Source organism: Ranitomeya imitator, chromosome 2 (assembly GCF_032444005.1).
Source record: "Ranitomeya imitator isolate aRanImi1 chromosome 2, aRanImi1.pri, whole genome shotgun sequence".
Taxonomy (NCBI): Eukaryota; Metazoa; Chordata; class Amphibia; order Anura; family Dendrobatidae; genus Ranitomeya; species Ranitomeya imitator.
In genome coordinates, this window is record NC_091283.1 from 293718424 (window position 1) to 293736763 (window position 18340).

Sequence of the window (18340 nt, forward strand, 5' to 3'; positions counted from 1 at the left end):
CTTGAGGTTTTATCTTATGTTTCTTGTTCAAAGATGTTTGTTTTTCAGCCTTCCTTACCTTGGCCATGTCCCTGAGTATTGCACACCTTGTCCTTTTTGTTACTCCAGTAACGTTGCAGCTGCAAAACTGGTGGCAATTGGCATCTTGGCAGCTTCAGGCTTGATTTTCCTCAATTCATGGGCAGTTATTTTGCGCCTTTTTTTCCCCAACACACGTCTTGCCACCCTGTTGGCTATTTGCCATAAAACGCTTGATTGTTCGGTGATCACGATTCAAAAGTTTGGCAATTTCAAGACTGCTGCATCCCTCTGCAAGACATCTCACAATTTTGGACTTTTCAGAGTCCGTCAAGTCTCTCTTCTGACCCATTTTCCCAAAGGAAAGGAAGTTGCCTAATAATTAAGCACACCTTATATAGGGCTTTGATGTCATTAGACAACACCCCTCCTCATTACAGAGATGCACATCACCTGATTTATGGAATTGGTAGTTGGCTCTCAAGCCTGAACAGCTTGGAGTTGGACAACATGTATATAAAGTATCATGCGATCAAAATACAACTTGCCTAATAATTCTGCACACAGTGTATTAAGGCTTATATGTTCACCCCAGCAATCACTTATTATTTATACCCTCCTAGTACAGTGATATGCTCTTGCACAACTATCCCACTCATACAGAAAGTAGCAGTAGTCTGTCCAGCCTTTAGACCAAGTAAGAGGGCAGAGACACCGTGACGGCATGCAGGGCAGCCATCAGGGCATTACTGCCCTGACTGGCGTATGGGGCCTGATGACCAGAGGGGGCCCGCTTTTCCGGTCATCGGGCCACAGCAGTAGGGCCCTGATGCTTCAGTAACTGAACATGTGTCTGAGACCCAGGTTCAGTTAAACTCTATAGACGTGCGGGCACCAGGCCCGAACGGCATAAGTTGAAAGCTGCCAGCCAATCGGAGGCTGGCAGCTGACGCCAGCACGCATGTCGCCGGCGTATGACATCATTGTCATTCGCCAGCGAGCGTGGGCTGGAACTGTGAGGACGGAACTTCGCCGCAGGAGCGCGGCAAGGTAAGGAGAAAGTTTTTTTTAATTTTTATTGAAAGCGGTATGGGAGGGCTGGATGGGAGACAAAGGGGGAAGAATAGAGACACTGGGGGAAAGAATGGAGACACAGGGGTTAAGAATTCAGACACAGGGGGCAAGAATGGAGACACAGGGGGCAAGAATGGAGACACAGGGGGAAGTAAGGAGACACAGGGGGAAGTATGGAGACACAGGGGGAAGTATGGAGACACGGGGCAGAATCATGGGACAGGATGGATATGATGGGGCAGGATCATGGGACAGATGGGGCAGGATCATGGGACAGACGGTCAGCACATGGTATGGCGGTATTTGTTCCTTGTATGTGATATTATTCGGTCACTGTGGTGGTAATATGTGGTCTGGACATGGTGTGGCAGTATTTGTTCCTTGAATGTGATATTATTCGATGATTGTGGTGGTAACATGGTGTCTGGTCATGGTGCAGTGGTATTTGCCCCTTGTATGTGATATTATTGGTCATTTTAAAAATTTAAAAATAAATAAAAATATACCAAAATTGTATTGTATATTATATCAAATGATTAATAGGTTAGAGTAGAGTAGAGTAGAGCTCGACCAAAAGAGTCTACCTTGTTGTGGTGGAGGCTTAAAAAATCTTTTGGCCAAAACAAAAGGTGCTGGCAATATGTGTGTGATCTGGTGATGGGAACTGTTAGGCCGGGGTCACACTTGCAAGTCCTGGCACTGCTGCCGACACTCTGGACCGGAGTTTGCGGCTGCATGTATTTCTATGCAGCAGCACGCTCCAGTCCCAAGTGCCGGCAGCAGTGCCAGGACTTGATGAGGGAGACTCGCGCGACTTTCCTGCATTGAACTCGCAAGTGTGACCCCAGCCTTATGTGTGATGATTGAGAAGTGGAGTTTTTCCAAGAGAGAGCAGTGTGACGGACGGACCTCCCGCATTCCCAAGGGATGGCCATAAGGATAGCCTGTAGGAGAACCGAACATACAACGCCGGCCATAGGGATAAAGAAGCAAATTAGACCTACCGGTAATTCGGTTTCCATGTAGTCCCTCAGGAAAGCACCATGGACAGCACCATGGAGGACGTCCTTCCTCGACCTATAGCGGGACAGGATCATAGAGAGGTTAAAGGACCCTCCCACCTCCACCCTCCAGTGTTTTTTCAAAGTACCACAGAAGGATGGAAATAAATGGTCTAAACGTGCCCTTACAAACACATGTGTAATAAACCCTTTAATGGCTCCATCTTAATTTCGAGCCATGGGGACTCAAAGGATGAACGATCTGCCGGTAGATTAATCCCGTCCAAGCCTAAAAAGAGAAACATAAGGGAGGGAACTATGGGTGCTGTCCTGAGGGACTACATGGAAACCGAGTTACCGGTAGGTCTAATTCACTTTTTCCATTACGTCCCTCAGGACAGCACCATGGAGAATACCAAAGCAACTCACCCAAGGTGGGTACAGAAGCCCAGGAAGCAAAGTCCCAGCGAAAAAAACCAGACTAAATATATAAATGATCTGAAAGATCAGAAAAACCAGATATCTAAAGAAATCCGCAAAGAAAATCACCGTAATGTCTGATATACATCTATAATGGCCAATTTCAGTATGAAATGTGGTAAACGAAATAAGCATCAGAAGCAGAGAGTGAAATACACCCATTGTACTCCAATACCAATAATGAACAACAGCAATTATTTATTGTGATAGATACTTATAGACATCACAGCCCCAGAATAGGGTTAGAAAACATTATTGCCCAGCAAAATATAGTGAAAGTCACAGCCACCACCCAATGAGGACTGTACCGACCAATAATAAGCTGCATGTGCTTATAGCACAGGACTGTTCCTTCATTGGTTCTTTGGGCTCAGGTTAAGCCTTGGTTACAGACCAGCTTACCATACTACAAGGAGACCTGCAGGACAGAGGCCCTGGACTATGGGAAACTCAAACCAATAACAGTTAGGCTAGGTTCACATTGCGTTAAGTACATACAGTTAAACACATGTACAGAAAAGAGACAAATTTCTTGAAAATTTGGCTTCACATTAACGCTTGCGTTAACGCACGTGACAGCGTTCATGTCATTCTGATTTCCGTTCGTGAAGCATCCGTTTGTCTGCATTTGGCACTGTCAATAAAGTTGTTCTCTTTTTTTTTTTTCCTTTTGACAGCATCGGGTGTGGGTGCATACACATTCTCCATTTTGAAAGCATTGAGTGAACTTCTGCTAGCAAGATGTTTGTGTCTGAGCTCCTTAGATTTCGCTTGATGCAGTTGCGACTTCGGCAGAGAAAGCGTATTTCCCAAAGGAGATATTGGATCCATGAAGTGAATTTCTTACAGAATACATATGGTGCCTTTCACACCCTGTATGTTCAGCTTTGGGATCATCCCTTCAAATTTCAACGTTCTCTACGGATGTCCATTGAGACCTTTGATGTTCTGCTCTCCCATGTGAAGGATGAGATACATCATCAGCGCAGCACGTTCCGTGAAAGCATTTGTGCGGAGCAACGTTTAGTCGTGACTCTGAGGTAATTATCTTTTTTTCTAACATTCTTCTATTGACAAAGACAAGATGTAATTTATCGTGGGGCATAATTATGTACATTTAGTCAATTGTATTATTCCATTTTAACTCGCCTTTTTGTTAGTTGTCCTTTAAAATCCTAACAATATATTTTTTTTCTTTGTGATTGCCAACAGATATTTGGCTACCGGAGAATCATTTGCATCACTGCATTTTCAATTTAGACTTGGGAAGTCAACCATTTGCCAACTGGTTCGTGAAACTTGTGATGCCATTTGGAACAACTTGCAACCACTTGTGCTACCAACCCCGACAACAGACATGTGGCTAGCGATTTCCCAACATTTCGAGGATGTGGCTAATTTCCCCAATTGCATTGGTGCCGTGGACGGCAAGCACATTCGTATTCAGAAACCAGCGCATAGTGGATCCTTATACTATAAGTACAAAAAATACTTTTCTATTGTATTGATGGCTATTGCGGATGCAAGATACCGTTTTTTTGCTGTGGATATTGGTGCGTATGGCCGGACAAACGATTCCAGAGTCTTCAGAGACTCCAACATGGGGAGATGTTTGTACAGCAACAACTTCAACATACCCTCAGCACGACCTCTACCGGGGACCAAAGGCCTAAGTTTGCCCTATGTTTGAGTTGGGGATGAGGCGTTCCAACTCGGACAAAATCTCCTAAAGCCGTACTCAAGCCGTACTCTAAACTCCACAAGACGCATTTTTAATTATTGCTTGAGCCGTGCAAGACGTTATGCGAGTGTACCTTTGGTATTTTGACCTTGAAATGGCATATATTACTAACTTGCATGCAACTTTAACCTGAAAATGTGGACCGTGTAGTGAAGTGTTGTGAATTCTGTGGCTGAGTTCACTTCTGTGGTCACAAGTGGTATTGCAGTCTCTGGGCTTCCTCCCTCAGGTGTTTTGGTGAGCTCGTTGGCTGCCTTGCTATTTAGCTCCACCTGAGTCTGTCTTCCTTGCTCCTTGTCAATGTTCCAGTGTTGGATCTGAGCTACTGCATCTTTCCTTGGGCCTGCTGCTCTGCTAGATAAGTGCTTCTAGTTTGTTTTCTGTTTTTTCTGTCCAGCTTGCTATTAACTTTTGCTGGAAGCTCTGAGAAGCAAAGGGGTGCACCGCCGTGCTGTTAGTTCGGCACGGTGGGTCTTCTTGCCCCTTTGCGTGGTTTTCGTTTTAGGGTTTTTTGTAGACTGCATAGTTCTCTTTGCTATCCTCGCTCTGTCTAGAATATCGGGCCTCACTTTGCTGAATCTATTTCATTCCTACGTTTGTCTTTTCATCTTGCTAACAGTCATTATATGTGGGGGGCTGCCTATTCCTTTGGGGTATTTCTCTGAGGTAAGTCAGGCTTGTATTTCTATCTTCAGGCTAGTCAGCTCCTCAGGCAGTGCCGAGTTGCATAGGTAGTGATAGGCGCAATCCACTGCTGCTTATAGTTGTGTGAGGATAGATCAGGTACTGCAGTCTACAGAGATTCCACGTCTCAGAGCTCGTCCTATTGTTTTTGGTTATTGCCAGATCTCTGTATGTGCGCTGATTACTGCACGCTGTGTTGCCTGACTGCCAGCCATAACAGTACAAGGAGCCTCACCAATGATTCCCAATAGAGGGAAAAAAGAAATCCTGACATCATTTTTTTTTCTTAGCTCTGTCTTCAGTCTTTTTTTTCCCCTAGACATTAGAGTGCTTCAGGACACAGCTGTGGACATGGATATTCAGGCTCTGTGCTCCTCAAAGGATAATCTCGTTGTAAATGTACAAAAGATTCAAGATACTATTGATCAGAAATCGATGCTAGAACCAAGAATTCCGATTCCTGATTTGTTTTTTGGTGACAGAACTAAGTTCCTGAGCTTCAGAAATAATTGTAAGCTATTTTTGGCCTTGAAACCTCATTCTTCTGGTAATCCTATTCAACAGGTTTTGATTATTATTTCTTTTTTGCGCGGCGACCCACAGGACTGGGCGTTTTCTCTTGCACCAGGAGATTCTGCATTGAGTAATGTTGATGCATTTTTTCAGGCGCTGGGATTGCTTTACGATGAGCCTAATTCAGTGGATCAGGCTGAGAAAAATCTGCTGGCTTTATGCCAGGGTCAGGATGATGTAGAAGTATATTGTCAGAAATTTAGGAAGTGGTCAGTACTCACTCTGTGGAATGAATCTGCACTAGCGGCTTTGTTCAGAAAGGGTCTCTCTGAAGCTCTTAAGGATGTAATGGTGGGATTCCCTATGCCTGCTGGTTTGAATGAGTCTATGTCCTTGGCCATTCAGATCGGTCGTCGCTTGCGCGAGCGTAAATCTGTGCACCATCTGGCGGTATTGTCTGAGAGTAAACCTGAGCCTATGCAGTGCGACAGGACTATGACTAAAGTAGAACGGCAAGAACACAGACGTCTGAACAGACTGTGTTTCTATTGTGGTGATTCTACTCATGCTATTTCTAATTGTCCTAAACGCACTAGGCGGTTCGATAGCTCTGCCGTTATTGGTACTGTACAGTCCAAATTCCTTTTGTCCATTACCTTAATGTGCTCTTTGTCATCGTATTCTGTCATGGCGTTTGTGGATTCAGGCGCTGCCCTGAATCTGATGGATTTGGATTATGCTAAACGTTGTGGATTTTTCTTGGAGCCTTTGCGGTGTCCTATTCCGTTGAGAGGAATTGATGCTACACCTTTGGCCAAGAATAAGCCTCAGTACTGGGCCCAGCTGACCATGTGCATGGCTCCTGCACATCAGGAAGTTATTCGCTTTCTGGTACTGCATAATTTGCATGATGTGGTCGTGTTGGGGTTGCCATGGCTACAAACCCATAATCCAGTATTGGATTGGAACTCTATGTCGGTAACCAGCTGGGGTTGTCAGGGAGTACATGGTGATGTTCCATTTTTGTCTATTTCGTCATCCATTCCTTCTGACATCCCAGAGTTCTTGTCGGACTTTCAGGATGTATTTGAAGAGTCCAAGTCTGATGCCCTTCCTCCGCATAGGAATTGTGATTGTGCTATCGATTTGATTCCTGGTAGTAAATTCCCTAAGGGTCGTTTATTTAATTTGTCCGTACCTGAACACACCGCTATGCGCAGTTATGTGAAGGAGTCCCTGGAGAAGGGACATATTCGCCCATCGTCGTCACCATTGGGAGCAGGGTTCTTTTTTGTAGCCAAGAAGGATGGTTCGCTAAGACCGTGTATTGATTACCGCCTTCTTAATAAGATCACTGTTAAGTTTCAGTATCCCTTGCCATTGATTTCTGACTTGTTTGCTCGGATTAAGGGGGCTAGTTGGTTTACTAAGATTGATCTTCGTGGTGCGTATAATCTGGTGAGAATCAGGCAGGGAGATGAATGGAAAACGGCATTTAATACGCCTGAGGGTCATTTTGAGTATCTGGTGATGCCGTTCGGACTTGCCAATGCTCCATCTGTTTTTCAGTCTTTTATGCATGACATTTTCCGTGAGTATCTGGATAAATTCTTGATTGTTTACTTGGATGACATTTTGATCTTCTCAGATGATTGGGAGTCTCATGTGAAGCAAGTCAGAATGGTTTTCCAGGTACTGCGTGCTAATTCCTTGTTCGTGAAGGGATCAAAGTGTCTCTTCGGTGTGCAGAAAGTTTCATTTTTGGGGTTCATCTTTTCCCCTTCTACTATCGAGATGGATCCGGTTAAGGTTCAGGCCATCCAGGATTGGACTCAGCCGACATCTCTAAAAAGTCTGCAGAAATTCCTGGGCTTTGCTAATTTTTATCGTCGCTTCATCTGTAATTTTTCTAGCATTGCCAGACCATTGACCGATTTGACCAAGAAGGGTGCTGATTTGGTTAATTGGTCTTCTGCTGCCGTGGAAGCTTTTCAGGAGTTGAAGCGTCGTTTTTGCTGTGCCCCTGTGTTGTGTCAACCTGATGTTTCTCTTCCGTTCCAGGTCGAGGTTGATGCTTCTGAGATTGGTGCAGGGGCGGTTTTGTCACAGAGAGGTTCTGGTTGCTCAGTGTTCAAACCATGTGCTTTCTTTTCCAGGAAATTTTCTGCTGCTGAGCGTAATTATGATGTGGGCAACCGAGAGTTGCTGGCCATGAAGTGGGCATTCGAGGAGTGGCGTCATTGGCTTGAGGGTGCTAAGCATCGCGTGGTGGTTTTGACTGATCTTAAGAACCTTACTTATCTTGAGTCTGCCAAGCGCTTGACTCCTAGACAGGCCCGTTGGTCGTTATTTTTTGCTCATTTTGATTTTGTGATTTCATACCTTCCGGGCTCTAAAAATGTGAAGGCGGATGCTCTGTCTAGGAGTTTTGTGCCCGACTCTCCGGGGTTATCTGAGCCGGCGAGTATCCTCAAGGAAGGAGTCATTGTGTCTGCCATCTCCCCTGATTTGCGGAGAGTGTTGCAGAAATTTCAGGCTAATAAACCTGATCGTTGTCCGGCCGAGAAACTGTTCGTCCCTGATAGGTGGACTAGTAAAGTTATCTCTGAACTTCATTGTTCGGTGCTGGCCGGTCATCCAGGAATCTTTGGTACCAGGGAGTTGGTTGCTAGATCCTTCTGGTGGCCATCTCTGTCACGGGATGTGCGTGCTTTTGTGCAGTCCTGTGGAATTTGTGCTAGGGCTAAGCCCTGCTGTTCACGTGCCAGTGGGTTGCTTTTGCCCTTGCCGGTCCCGAAGAGGCCTTGGACACATATTTCGATGGATTTCATTTCTGACCTTCCCGTTTCTCAAAAAATGTCGGTCATTTGGGTGGTCTGTGATCGCTTTTCTAAAATGGTCCATCTGGTGCCCTTGGTTAAATTGCCTTCCTCCTCTGATTTGGTGCCTTTGTTCTTCCAGCATGTGGTTCGTTTACATGGCATTCCTGAGAATATTGTTTCTGACAGAGGTTCCCAGTTTGTCTCGAGGTTCTGGCGAGCCTTTTGTGGTAGGATGGGCATTGACCTATCTTTCTCCTCGGCCTTCCATCCTCAGACTAATGGCCAGACCAAACGAACCAATCAGACCTTGGAAACATATCTGAGATGTTTTGTTTCCGCTGACCAGGATGATTGGGTGTCATTTTTGCCGTTGGCTGAGTTCGCCCTTGATAATCGGGCCAGCTCGGCTACCTTGGTCTCTCCATTTTTCTGCAATTCTGGGTTCCATCCTCGTTTCTCTTCAGGACAGGTTGAGTCTTCGGACTGTCCTGGTGTGGATTCTGTGGTGGACAGGTTGCAGCAGATCTGGACTCAGGTAGTGGACAATTTGACCTTGTCCCAGGAGAAGGCTCAGCTTTTCGCTAATCGCAGACGCCGTGTGGGACCCCGACTTCGTGTTGGGGATCTGGTTTGGTTATCTTCTCGTCATATTCCTATGAAGGTTTCCTCTCCTAAATTTAAACCTCGTTTTATTGGTCCGTATAGGATTTCTGAGATTCTCAATCCTGTGTCCTTTCGTCTGACCCTCCCAGACTCCTTTTCCATACATAATGTATTCCATAGGTCGTTGTTGAGGAGATACGTGGCACCTATGGTTCCATCTGTGGAGCCTCCTGCCCCTGTTTTGGTGGAGGGGGAATTGGAGTATATTGTGGAGAAGATTTTGGATTCTCGTGTCTCTAGACGGAAACTCCAGTATCTGGTCAAATGGAAGGGTTATGCTCAGGAAGATAATTCCTGGGTTTTTGCCTCTGATGTCCATGCCCCAGATCTTGTTCGTGCCTTTCATGTGGCTCATCCTGGTCGGCCTGGGGGTTCTGGTGAGGGTTCGGTGACCCCTCCTCAAGGGGGGGGTACTGTTGTGAATTCTGTGGCTGAGTTCACTTCTGTGGTCACAAGTGGTATTGCAGTCTCTGGGCTTCCTCCCTCAGGTGTTTTGGTGAGCTCGTTGGCTGCCTTGCTATTTAGCTCCACCTGAGTCTGTCTTCCTTGCTCCTTGTCAATGTTCCAGTGTTGGATCTGAGCTACTGCATCTTTCCTTGGGCCTGCTGCTCTGCTAGATAAGTACTTCTAGTTTGTTTTCTGTTTTTTCTGTCCAGCTTGCTATTAACTTTTGCTGGAAGCTCTGAGAAGCAAAGGGGTGCACCGCCGTGCTGTTAGTTCGGCACGGTGGGTCTTCTTGCCCCTTTGCGTGGTTTTCGTTTTAGGGTTTTTTGTAGACTGCATAGTTCTCTTTGCTATCCTCGCTCTGTCTAGAATATCGGGCCTCACTTTGCTGAATCTATTTCATTCCTACGTTTGTCTTTTCATCTTGCTAACAGTCATTATATGTGGGGGGCTGCCTATTCCTTTGGGGTATTTCTCTGAGGTAAGTCAGGCTTGTATTTCTATCTTCAGGCTAGTCAGCTCCTCAGGCAGTGCCGAGTTGCATAGGTAGTGATAGGCGCAATCCACTGCTGCTTATAGTTGTGTGAGGATAGATCAGGTACTGCAGTCTACAGAGATTCCACGTCTCAGAGCTCGTCCTATTGTTTTTGGTTATTGCCAGATCTCTGTATGTGCGCTGATTACTGCACGCTGTGTTGCCTGACTGCCAGCCATAACAGTGAAGGCATGCATCTGTCTGCACATGAACCCCAGGTGGTTGACCCCAATGACTGATTCGAACCTCATCAGAATAGATTTGACTGCTGTTCGGTCTACAGTTGAAATTATGAGGATTCGTGATCAATTTGCTAATTACTTCACACATGAAGGCCTTGTTCCATGGAAAGACATACACGTGTGAAAATGTTGAAGCCTGATGTTATTGGTGAAATGTGTGGGGAAAAAAAAAACAAACACCAGTATACAGGCAAAGATGCTTACCTGTTCAAGGCCTCCAACAATTGCACTAACCAGGGTGCAGCGGACCCAAGTTAAGATGGCAAATACACAGGTGCAATAATACCGATAATGCAGCCACCCTACAATGAGGAATTGGCCGCTTGGTGCACCTGTGCAAACAAATAGTCTGTATGTGGCGTGTTCACACAGGAATGCAAAGTATATGGCTCTTATGGTGTTTTTTTAGATTAGGACTGCCAATATGTAAGGACCCTTGACGTGGGTTGGCAGCTTAAATATTGTGGCCATAATATCGACCAATACCTTGCATACATTGTTATGTTTTTGGTGCACTGTATATTTTTTCCAGGGTGCGGCTGGGCCCTAGATGGCTCTGTACACTGTGGCCTCTGTTCGCACAGGATGCATTATGGTAAGCCCGCTATATGGCGTCATTAATAGGCTTTGAGCCATATACTTTGCATTCCTGTGTGAACACGCCACATACAGACTATTTGTTTGCACAGGTGCACCAAGCGGCCAATTCCTCATTGTAGGGTGGCTGCATTATCGGTATTATTGCACCTGTGTATTTGCCATCTTAACTTGGGTCCGCTGCACCCTGGTTAGTGCAATTGTTGGAGGCCTTGAACAGGTAAGCATCTTTGCCTGTATACTGGTGTTTGTTTTTTTTTTTAAATGTGTGGGGCAATTTTTGTTTGTTTAAGTTTCCATAACATTATCTAGTGTAAAAAGTTCAAGTCATAAAAGAATATGAAATTTTAAAGTAACAGTTTACTATAAATCTTAGAAAATATTCCAACCTCAGTGTTGTACAGATAAATATGACACATCAACATGGTAATCAGAACAATCTTTAGAATTTCATAGATATACTCAATATATAAAAATAAATATATATACCATGTAAACTACAACAAAGGAATTGTAGAGCCTATCAGTTACTACATAGACAACGACAAAAAAGATGATCAAAAGGCCAAATATTACTAATAAAAATCACAATTTTTATTGAAAAACATTATAAAAACATACAGCAAAGGTGCACAGAGAGAGACGAACCACTCCAAAAATCACATTCACCCATATACACGCACAACCACGGAAAATAGAGTAATGTCCAAATCTATCTGCTATGTCCTAGGAAACAGCTATTATAGATAATCTATATAGTCGTCCTCATAATAGGACACTCCACATACACCTATAATGGGCAGGACATAAGTCCCAAAGTATGTGCTACCTATATGTAAAGCTCTATCACATCTCCCGGGCATAGATACATCCACCGCACAAATAGAAAACCTCAGTGTTGGTAGACATTTTAAACATATGATATCCCATAGGGATGAACAAAAACATACCCAAAAACTTTGGTGAAATGAAATTAAACACAAAAAATGTAAACGCTGTAATTGCAACAGGTTGGTGACAGTGAACAGTACTTATAGACTGTGATTTTGCGTGGCCATATTGTCTGCCCAACTGTACGATGGACTGCTACATTGCCTCTGCTGTTCCATGCTCGGTTCACCCCAGCCTCTGTATTGTGGGTTGTAGGCCGGCATGTCCATGCTTCTTGTTCTCGAGGAAGTGGGTTCCTGGGGGCCCAAAAATTCCTCAACTAGGTCATTAAGTCTTTGCCTGAACATAATGTTTCTGTGCGCCGGGATATTTTGAACTACAGGCACATAGGACAAAAGCAGGAGCTTCCACTCATTGGCTGCATATACAGACTCACGGGATTGCAAGTCCGTAATTTCCCGCCTCAGGTCTCTGTGTTCACTGCGACAGATCCTCTACCCGTTGGAATCGACAGTTATGGCATCAGCTTCATCTTTTTGGGATGCTCGCTTGCGTCCGCGCTGTGCTTGCAAACGGGCACTGACACCAGAAGCCACAGTACTTCTCTCCACAGATCGTGGCTCGCTCATTTTCAGCGCCCGTCTGCTGGCTTGGTTCCAGTGGAGATGGCTCTGGTTCCTCTGCCTCTCTAGGCGCAGCGGTACTGCATATCGTTCTATAACAAAAGAAAAAAATATATATATTGTAAGATTACGCTACCTGAGTGTGTTGGGGGACACTCGCTTGGCACAAGATTCAAGCACTCAGGCACGGTACCTCACATGAGTCTGGATTATTAAACTGCATAAACCATATGATGTACAGTCCATTGCAATCCAGCCACAAAACATTAAAGGACATCAGACAGTACATGTAGCAGATAAGCTTCTCTGCTGTATATTACAATTCCCCCAGTCCGGGGTTACCTTTCAGGAGTCCACTCCTCACACTGACTTCACGTCAGTCCCAGGTCCTCAACACAGACCATCCAGGTCTACGGTCTCCAGGTGCTTCCAGGAGGACTCCACTCCTAGGAGCCTCCAACACCGACCGTCCAGGACCTTGCAGCACCCAGGCCACTCTGTAGTGTCCAGCCAGGACACATGGAAGTCTGTCCACAGTTGCAGTCTCCCAAACACTCACACCGTGTGCTACACACACCTACTTTTCATAGGTGTAACCACACCCAGGTACCTGTCACATGGCTAGTCAGGTGAGTGACATCACCACAGGTCCTTCAACACAAAACCAACTTAAGTGTTCAGACACGCCTCTTTGGGTGGGTTTGTAGGTGACTAGACCCACCCATCTCTCCAATCACCTGGAAGCCTTCCCAATGTAAACAAATCCCTCAGTAGTAGATCTGCTTGAGCAAAACATATCCAGGCTTCCATCACAGGGCCACCTACCTCTGATACATAGCGTCCATCAATCACACGACCAGTTGCTGTTTCAACCCAATTATGTCTCCATGTGCATCCCGAAGTGCACATGCAGCGCCCCCTGGCTGCAACATTTGTCACTGCACCACATACCTCCCCCCTTTGTTCAACCCTATTGGGGTGGACACATGACATAAACCCGGGGTTCCTATACCGGGAACCCACATCACCTTTGATAGGCCTCCCCCACCGGTCAGTTTGTTGGTCCTGGGCTTCAACCCTTGAGTCACCATCCGTTTGTGTCAGCAGACCCTTTTTGGTCAACCTACTTACAGACGAGCTGACTGTCTGGTCTGAGTCTGAGCCTCCGCTACTACGTCTGCTACCAGGTCTCCCACCTCGCTCACTCAGCCCTGAGTTAACAGAAGTCACTTCTTTGGGCTCTTCTCTTTAGGGTGCCTTTTCGTATCTCCATACTGTGGGTTGGAAGTGGTCGCCATCTTATATTCTGCAGCTGTTTATTGATCTTCAGACGTTCCAGTCTTAGCTGCTCTATCTCCTTTAGATACCTCACTCGGTACTCAAGAAGCACTCGAATGTTCCTAAGGCTATCTACTGAGCCAATTACAACCAATGGAACCATCTCATCTTCACCAGATACCTGGACTTCACCATCATCCGGAATCCTCAGTCTTACCACACCGGATCTATTCACCAGGTCCTGCATCACTTTTCCAAATCTTCCAATGACTTTCCCCACCAGACTTCTGGATACTTGAATGACGTCTTCCACAAAGCCCAGCCGACTTTGCGCTTTCCTGGCATGCTCCAAACGTCGAGCTGCTTCCTTGTTCCTCAACAGGATCATTTGTTTCGTGCGAAGACATTGTAGGTGCATATCCTTCAGGACAACTACCCGCTTAACTGTGACTTCCATAGTCAACAGTATCACCAACTGTTTAGTCTCTGGTGCCCAGTGCACACTACATGCTTCCACCGCTTTTCTAAAGGCCTCATGCACACCTTCACCGGTACAGGCTTCTTGCACATCCTCGGGTACATCTATCACACTCTTGAAGAGCGGGGTCTCACTCTCTTCATGGACGGACGGCTCCTGTTCTTCTATGGACCTTTCCATTAAGACATCTGCCACGACCGGGTGACTGTCTTGTTCTGCTTTGAGTGCCAATTCTTCCTTCGCTTTACACTCTTCCAGATCCCTGGTCAGGATGAGCACTGGTAGCTTCACCTCATTACCACTCTGGTACTGCCGCTGTGAGTCTGTGACCAGCATCTCCTTCTCTTGCAGAAGACCATTTAATGCTTCCCTGAGCACATCCACATCTTCCCTTAAGGCTTTATTCACACTTTGCCACGTTGACAGGTGATGTTTGAGCTCAGAGACTTCCTTCTCCAGTTCATCTACTCTGTGGTCAACGGCTTGTCTCAGATGCCTTAACTCGGCCTGTAAATCTGTTACCTTTTGCTTCTCATGAGACAACTCATTAGCGAGAACATGGACCTCCTCTTTATCAACCTTCTCAGAGGGTGCAATTTGTTCAGTCCCTTTTCCTCTTTTACGTCTCCGGCGACGGGAGGAAGACTTGTCACTTATACTTGAGTCAGCTATATTGCACTCTTTTCCGCTGGCGTCATCATCTGAATGGGAGTCACCACCACTCAATCGGTCATCCTGTGACCCGCAGTCGCCCCTTACACAGGTCATAATTTCTGTTATGGCTGCCCCTGCCATCCTGACTTTACCTTGTGGAGCACTGTCATTCCCCTGTGTCAGTGTTTCTGTCCGCACAACCTCGTACTCAGCTCTAGTGGTTGCTACTGGTAATGAAACGTCACATTCACCCCCAGAGTCTGTGTCACACCCCACGACATGGTGAACGCTCAAGTTGCTCCCTAACCGGGTGTCAGCTTCAGGGGCTTTATTAACCACGTCACTTGCAGTCTTCTTGGGGTACACATCAGGTGCCACGTCCGTAAGTTGGGCAGACGCTCCCTCCCCACTGGTCAACCCGACATTTGACCCTTCAACATTGGGAAGAACACATGTTTTAAGGTACGCAACCCCACCAACTGAGAGCCCTCCATTCTCCTGCGGTAAAGAAACTCCCTTCTCCCACAAGTCTGTGAAGAACTTAGAGTCCCGGCCAATTATCACTAGGCAGGGTAAGGTTGAGACTACGGCCACATCATGGATTGCACGATCTTTGGCCATCTCTAGGACCACCCTGACTATTGGAAAACGCTTAGTATGCCCATGGATGCAGGTGACCTTGATTTTCCTACCGGGTATTTCGAGTCCCTCAGGTGCAACCCTCAGAGTCACCAAGCCCCCAGAATCGACCAGTCCATACATTTCCATCTCTTGCATCCGTATGACACCCCCCCGTAAACTTTCACCAGGTGGATAGTTCACACAACATACCGGGCACACATAACTCACAGGCCCCGGGCACCAATTTATCTGCGGTACCTCTTTGGGATGCTCCTGCCCCTTTTGGGAAACCACCATTTCTCGAGATTCCACCTCTTTTTTGGCGAATACCCTTCTTTGGGTTACCGCCCCCATTTGGGACTCCACCCCCTTTTGGGCAATCATCTCCATTTGGGTCACCGCCCACTTTTATGGACACTACCCCTTTTAGGGACACCCCGTGGACTTCCCCACGGCACTCAGACCCCAGTTCGCACAGTACACCCCTATGTCTCTGGGCTTGTACTGGCCCTTTAAGAGTCTGCACAACTTGCAAAAAAAAAAAAAATGTTTTTTTTTTCTCTCTTCAACACTTCACCAGCTCCTGCTGGCAACCACAAGCCGCTGCTGCTGAACCTCTTCCTGCAACTGCAGCCGCACTCCACAATGCTCTGCCGCAGACTTCGTGGACCCGCCGATCCACAGCAAGCCGCTTGTCACCTTCGTGACCTCACCGAGCCACAGCAAGCTGACTTGAGAAAAAAAAAACTTCACAGTCTCTCACTGACCCCAGTCAGCACAGACTCCTGTCTGTTACACCCGGTTCTCAGACCGTTCTCTGGGTCAGATCAGCCAGCGCTGCAACATGTGCTTCTTGGACCATTGCCCCTCGCATTCTCCACCATATGTAAGATTACGCTACCTGAGTGTGTTGGGGGACACTCGCTTGGCACAAGATTCAAGCACTCAGGCACGGTACCTCACATGAGTCTGGATTATTAAACTGCATAAACCATATGATGTACAGTCCATTGCAATCCAGCCACAAAACATTAAAGGACATCAGACAGTACATGTAGCAGATAAGCTTCTCTGCTGTATATTACAATTCCCCCAGTCCGGGGTTACCTTTCAGGAGTCCACTCCTCACACTGACTTCACGTCAGTCCCAGGTCCTTCAACACAAAACCAACTTACGTGTTCAGACACGCCTCTTTGGGTGGGTTTGTAGGTGACTAGACCCACCCATCTCTCCAATCACCTGGAAGCCTTCCCAATGTAAACAAATCCCTCAGTAGTAGATCTGCTTGAGCAAAACATACCCAGGCTTCCATCACAGGGCCACCTACCTCTGTGATACATAGCGTCCATCAATCACACGACCAGTTGCTGTTTCAACCCAATTATGTCTCCATGTGCATCCCGAAGTGCACATGCAGCGCCCCCTGGCTGCAACATTTGTCACTGCACCACAATATAATATATATATATATATATATATATATTTATCTGAATTTAAACTATTTTGTCTCGCACACCTAAATCTTTTTACTTACGAGCGCTGTGACAAAGTTTATTGTAGAACCAGCAATTGCTCATAATGCACATAAGGGGTGACCCGTTTGCCACCAGATCCACTGGGTGCGTTTTGGCTGTTGCGGAAGTCACGTACAAAGCGATCCCTAATAGATCTCCAATGGGTATGGACAGCATCGGCTTTTAAAGTTACAAAAAAGAAAAATTGCAAAAATTTTTTGACTGCTTGCAATCTTTACATTTTCCAAGTTAACTTCAACACTATTTACCAATTTTTTTCTTAGAGGATGCATATATCGTGGGTCAAAATGGCATATGATTTTATCCCACAACTTCCGGTTTTTCACTATATCGTGGTGGGAGCTGTCGCTTTGGTCCAATATGGATGGATTGGCTTCCACTAGAGTGATCAGCGTCTCGTTATGTATGTCCAAGGGCTCTTCGTCAACCACAATCATTTTTTTTTGGGTGGGTAGCTTGGACTATGTAAACACAAAACGTTATATTGAAAGGTTGAATTTCATTTTCATTTCACTGGATGGATAGATAGATAGACAGATAGTAGATAGATATAGTAGATAGATAGTGGATAGATAGATAGTAGATAGTTTTTTAACCAGGGTTTTACACGTTGTTTAGATATTTATTTCTTGTACTATGTTTGATTGGTAGGTTTTTAGTAGATTTAGTAGATTTTTTAATACCAAAAAAAAGGAAACTTTTTTGTTTTTTGGGTCAAAAAGGAACATTAATAGTGTGATATTTACCGCTGGTAGGTGTGGCGATGACAGGCGGCGTGGCTGTTTTTTTTCTTGTGTCCTCCTTGTTCAACAACCAATGGTGTAGTTAAAAAAAAAATAAAAAATTAACAATTCCTGTATCAATAAATTTATACGTGAAAAAAACAAAATGTGTGGCATGTACCTTTGTCGCTTTTGCCTGTTAATTTGGGGGGGGCTAGCGGGTTTGTGCTCCGAAGACTCCTATTTGCAATAAAATCATGATTATACATGTGCTTACCTCAATACACTGGAGTGACACACAACATTATTGTGGCTTTTTAAAGTGAAAGCCTACCGATTGGGAGGAGAACACAGCAGACACACTGCTGCTGCTTCCCTCACTATCCGACATCTGTGTGCAAACAAAACAATACATTTTTAGTACACACACATCCGACGTGCAATACACACTCACATGATGTATACAGAGATATATAATATAATAATACATAGAATTGTACTTACATTGCCTCTGATCGCTTGCAAGACACTCAGACTGTGCTGCAGGCGTCTTGACAATGTGTTGTAGTGTCCCTTCTCCTAAAAATGGCTGAAATCATATTTCCTGTCACATGACCACATGGACCACCCTTATTAACGCAATTCAAACGTATGGCTTGATTTGGAAATTTTGCATGATTTGCGTCTGGCTGCGTTTGCAATAGCCTTCAATGGCAGAATAGA

The 18340-nt window shown here is 45.6% G+C and overlaps 2 protein-coding genes across 2 annotated transcripts in view; one reads left to right on the forward strand and one right to left on the reverse strand.

Moving 5' to 3' along the window:
- Nucleotides 1-18340, forward strand: part of LOC138666436 (zinc finger protein 845-like) — an 87642-nt gene that overhangs the window by 43853 nt on the left and 25449 nt on the right. Inside the window, 3 exon segments of the mRNA XM_069754658.1 lie at nt 2490-2648; nt 3459-3613; nt 13784-14014. Coding sequence (XP_069610759.1) covers nt 2490-2648; nt 3459-3613; nt 13784-14014 — 545 coding nt within the window.
- LOC138663282 (restin homolog) lies at nt 11441-15765 on the reverse strand. Its single transcript, XM_069749458.1, has 2 exons — nt 12671-15765; nt 11441-12420 (listed from the first exon to the last, which is right to left on the reverse strand). The coding sequence occupies exon 1, from the start codon at nt 15747-15749 to the stop codon at nt 13545-13547; it is 2205 nt and encodes a 734-aa protein (XP_069605559.1). The 5' UTR covers nt 15750-15765; the 3' UTR covers nt 11441-12420; nt 12671-13544.

What these genes read in the sequence shown, in the direction of transcription:
- LOC138663282 (XM_069749458.1), bottom strand. Translation starts at nt 15,749, where the DNA reads ATGGAGATGATTGCCCAAAAGGGGGTGGAGTCCCAAATGGGGGCGGTA.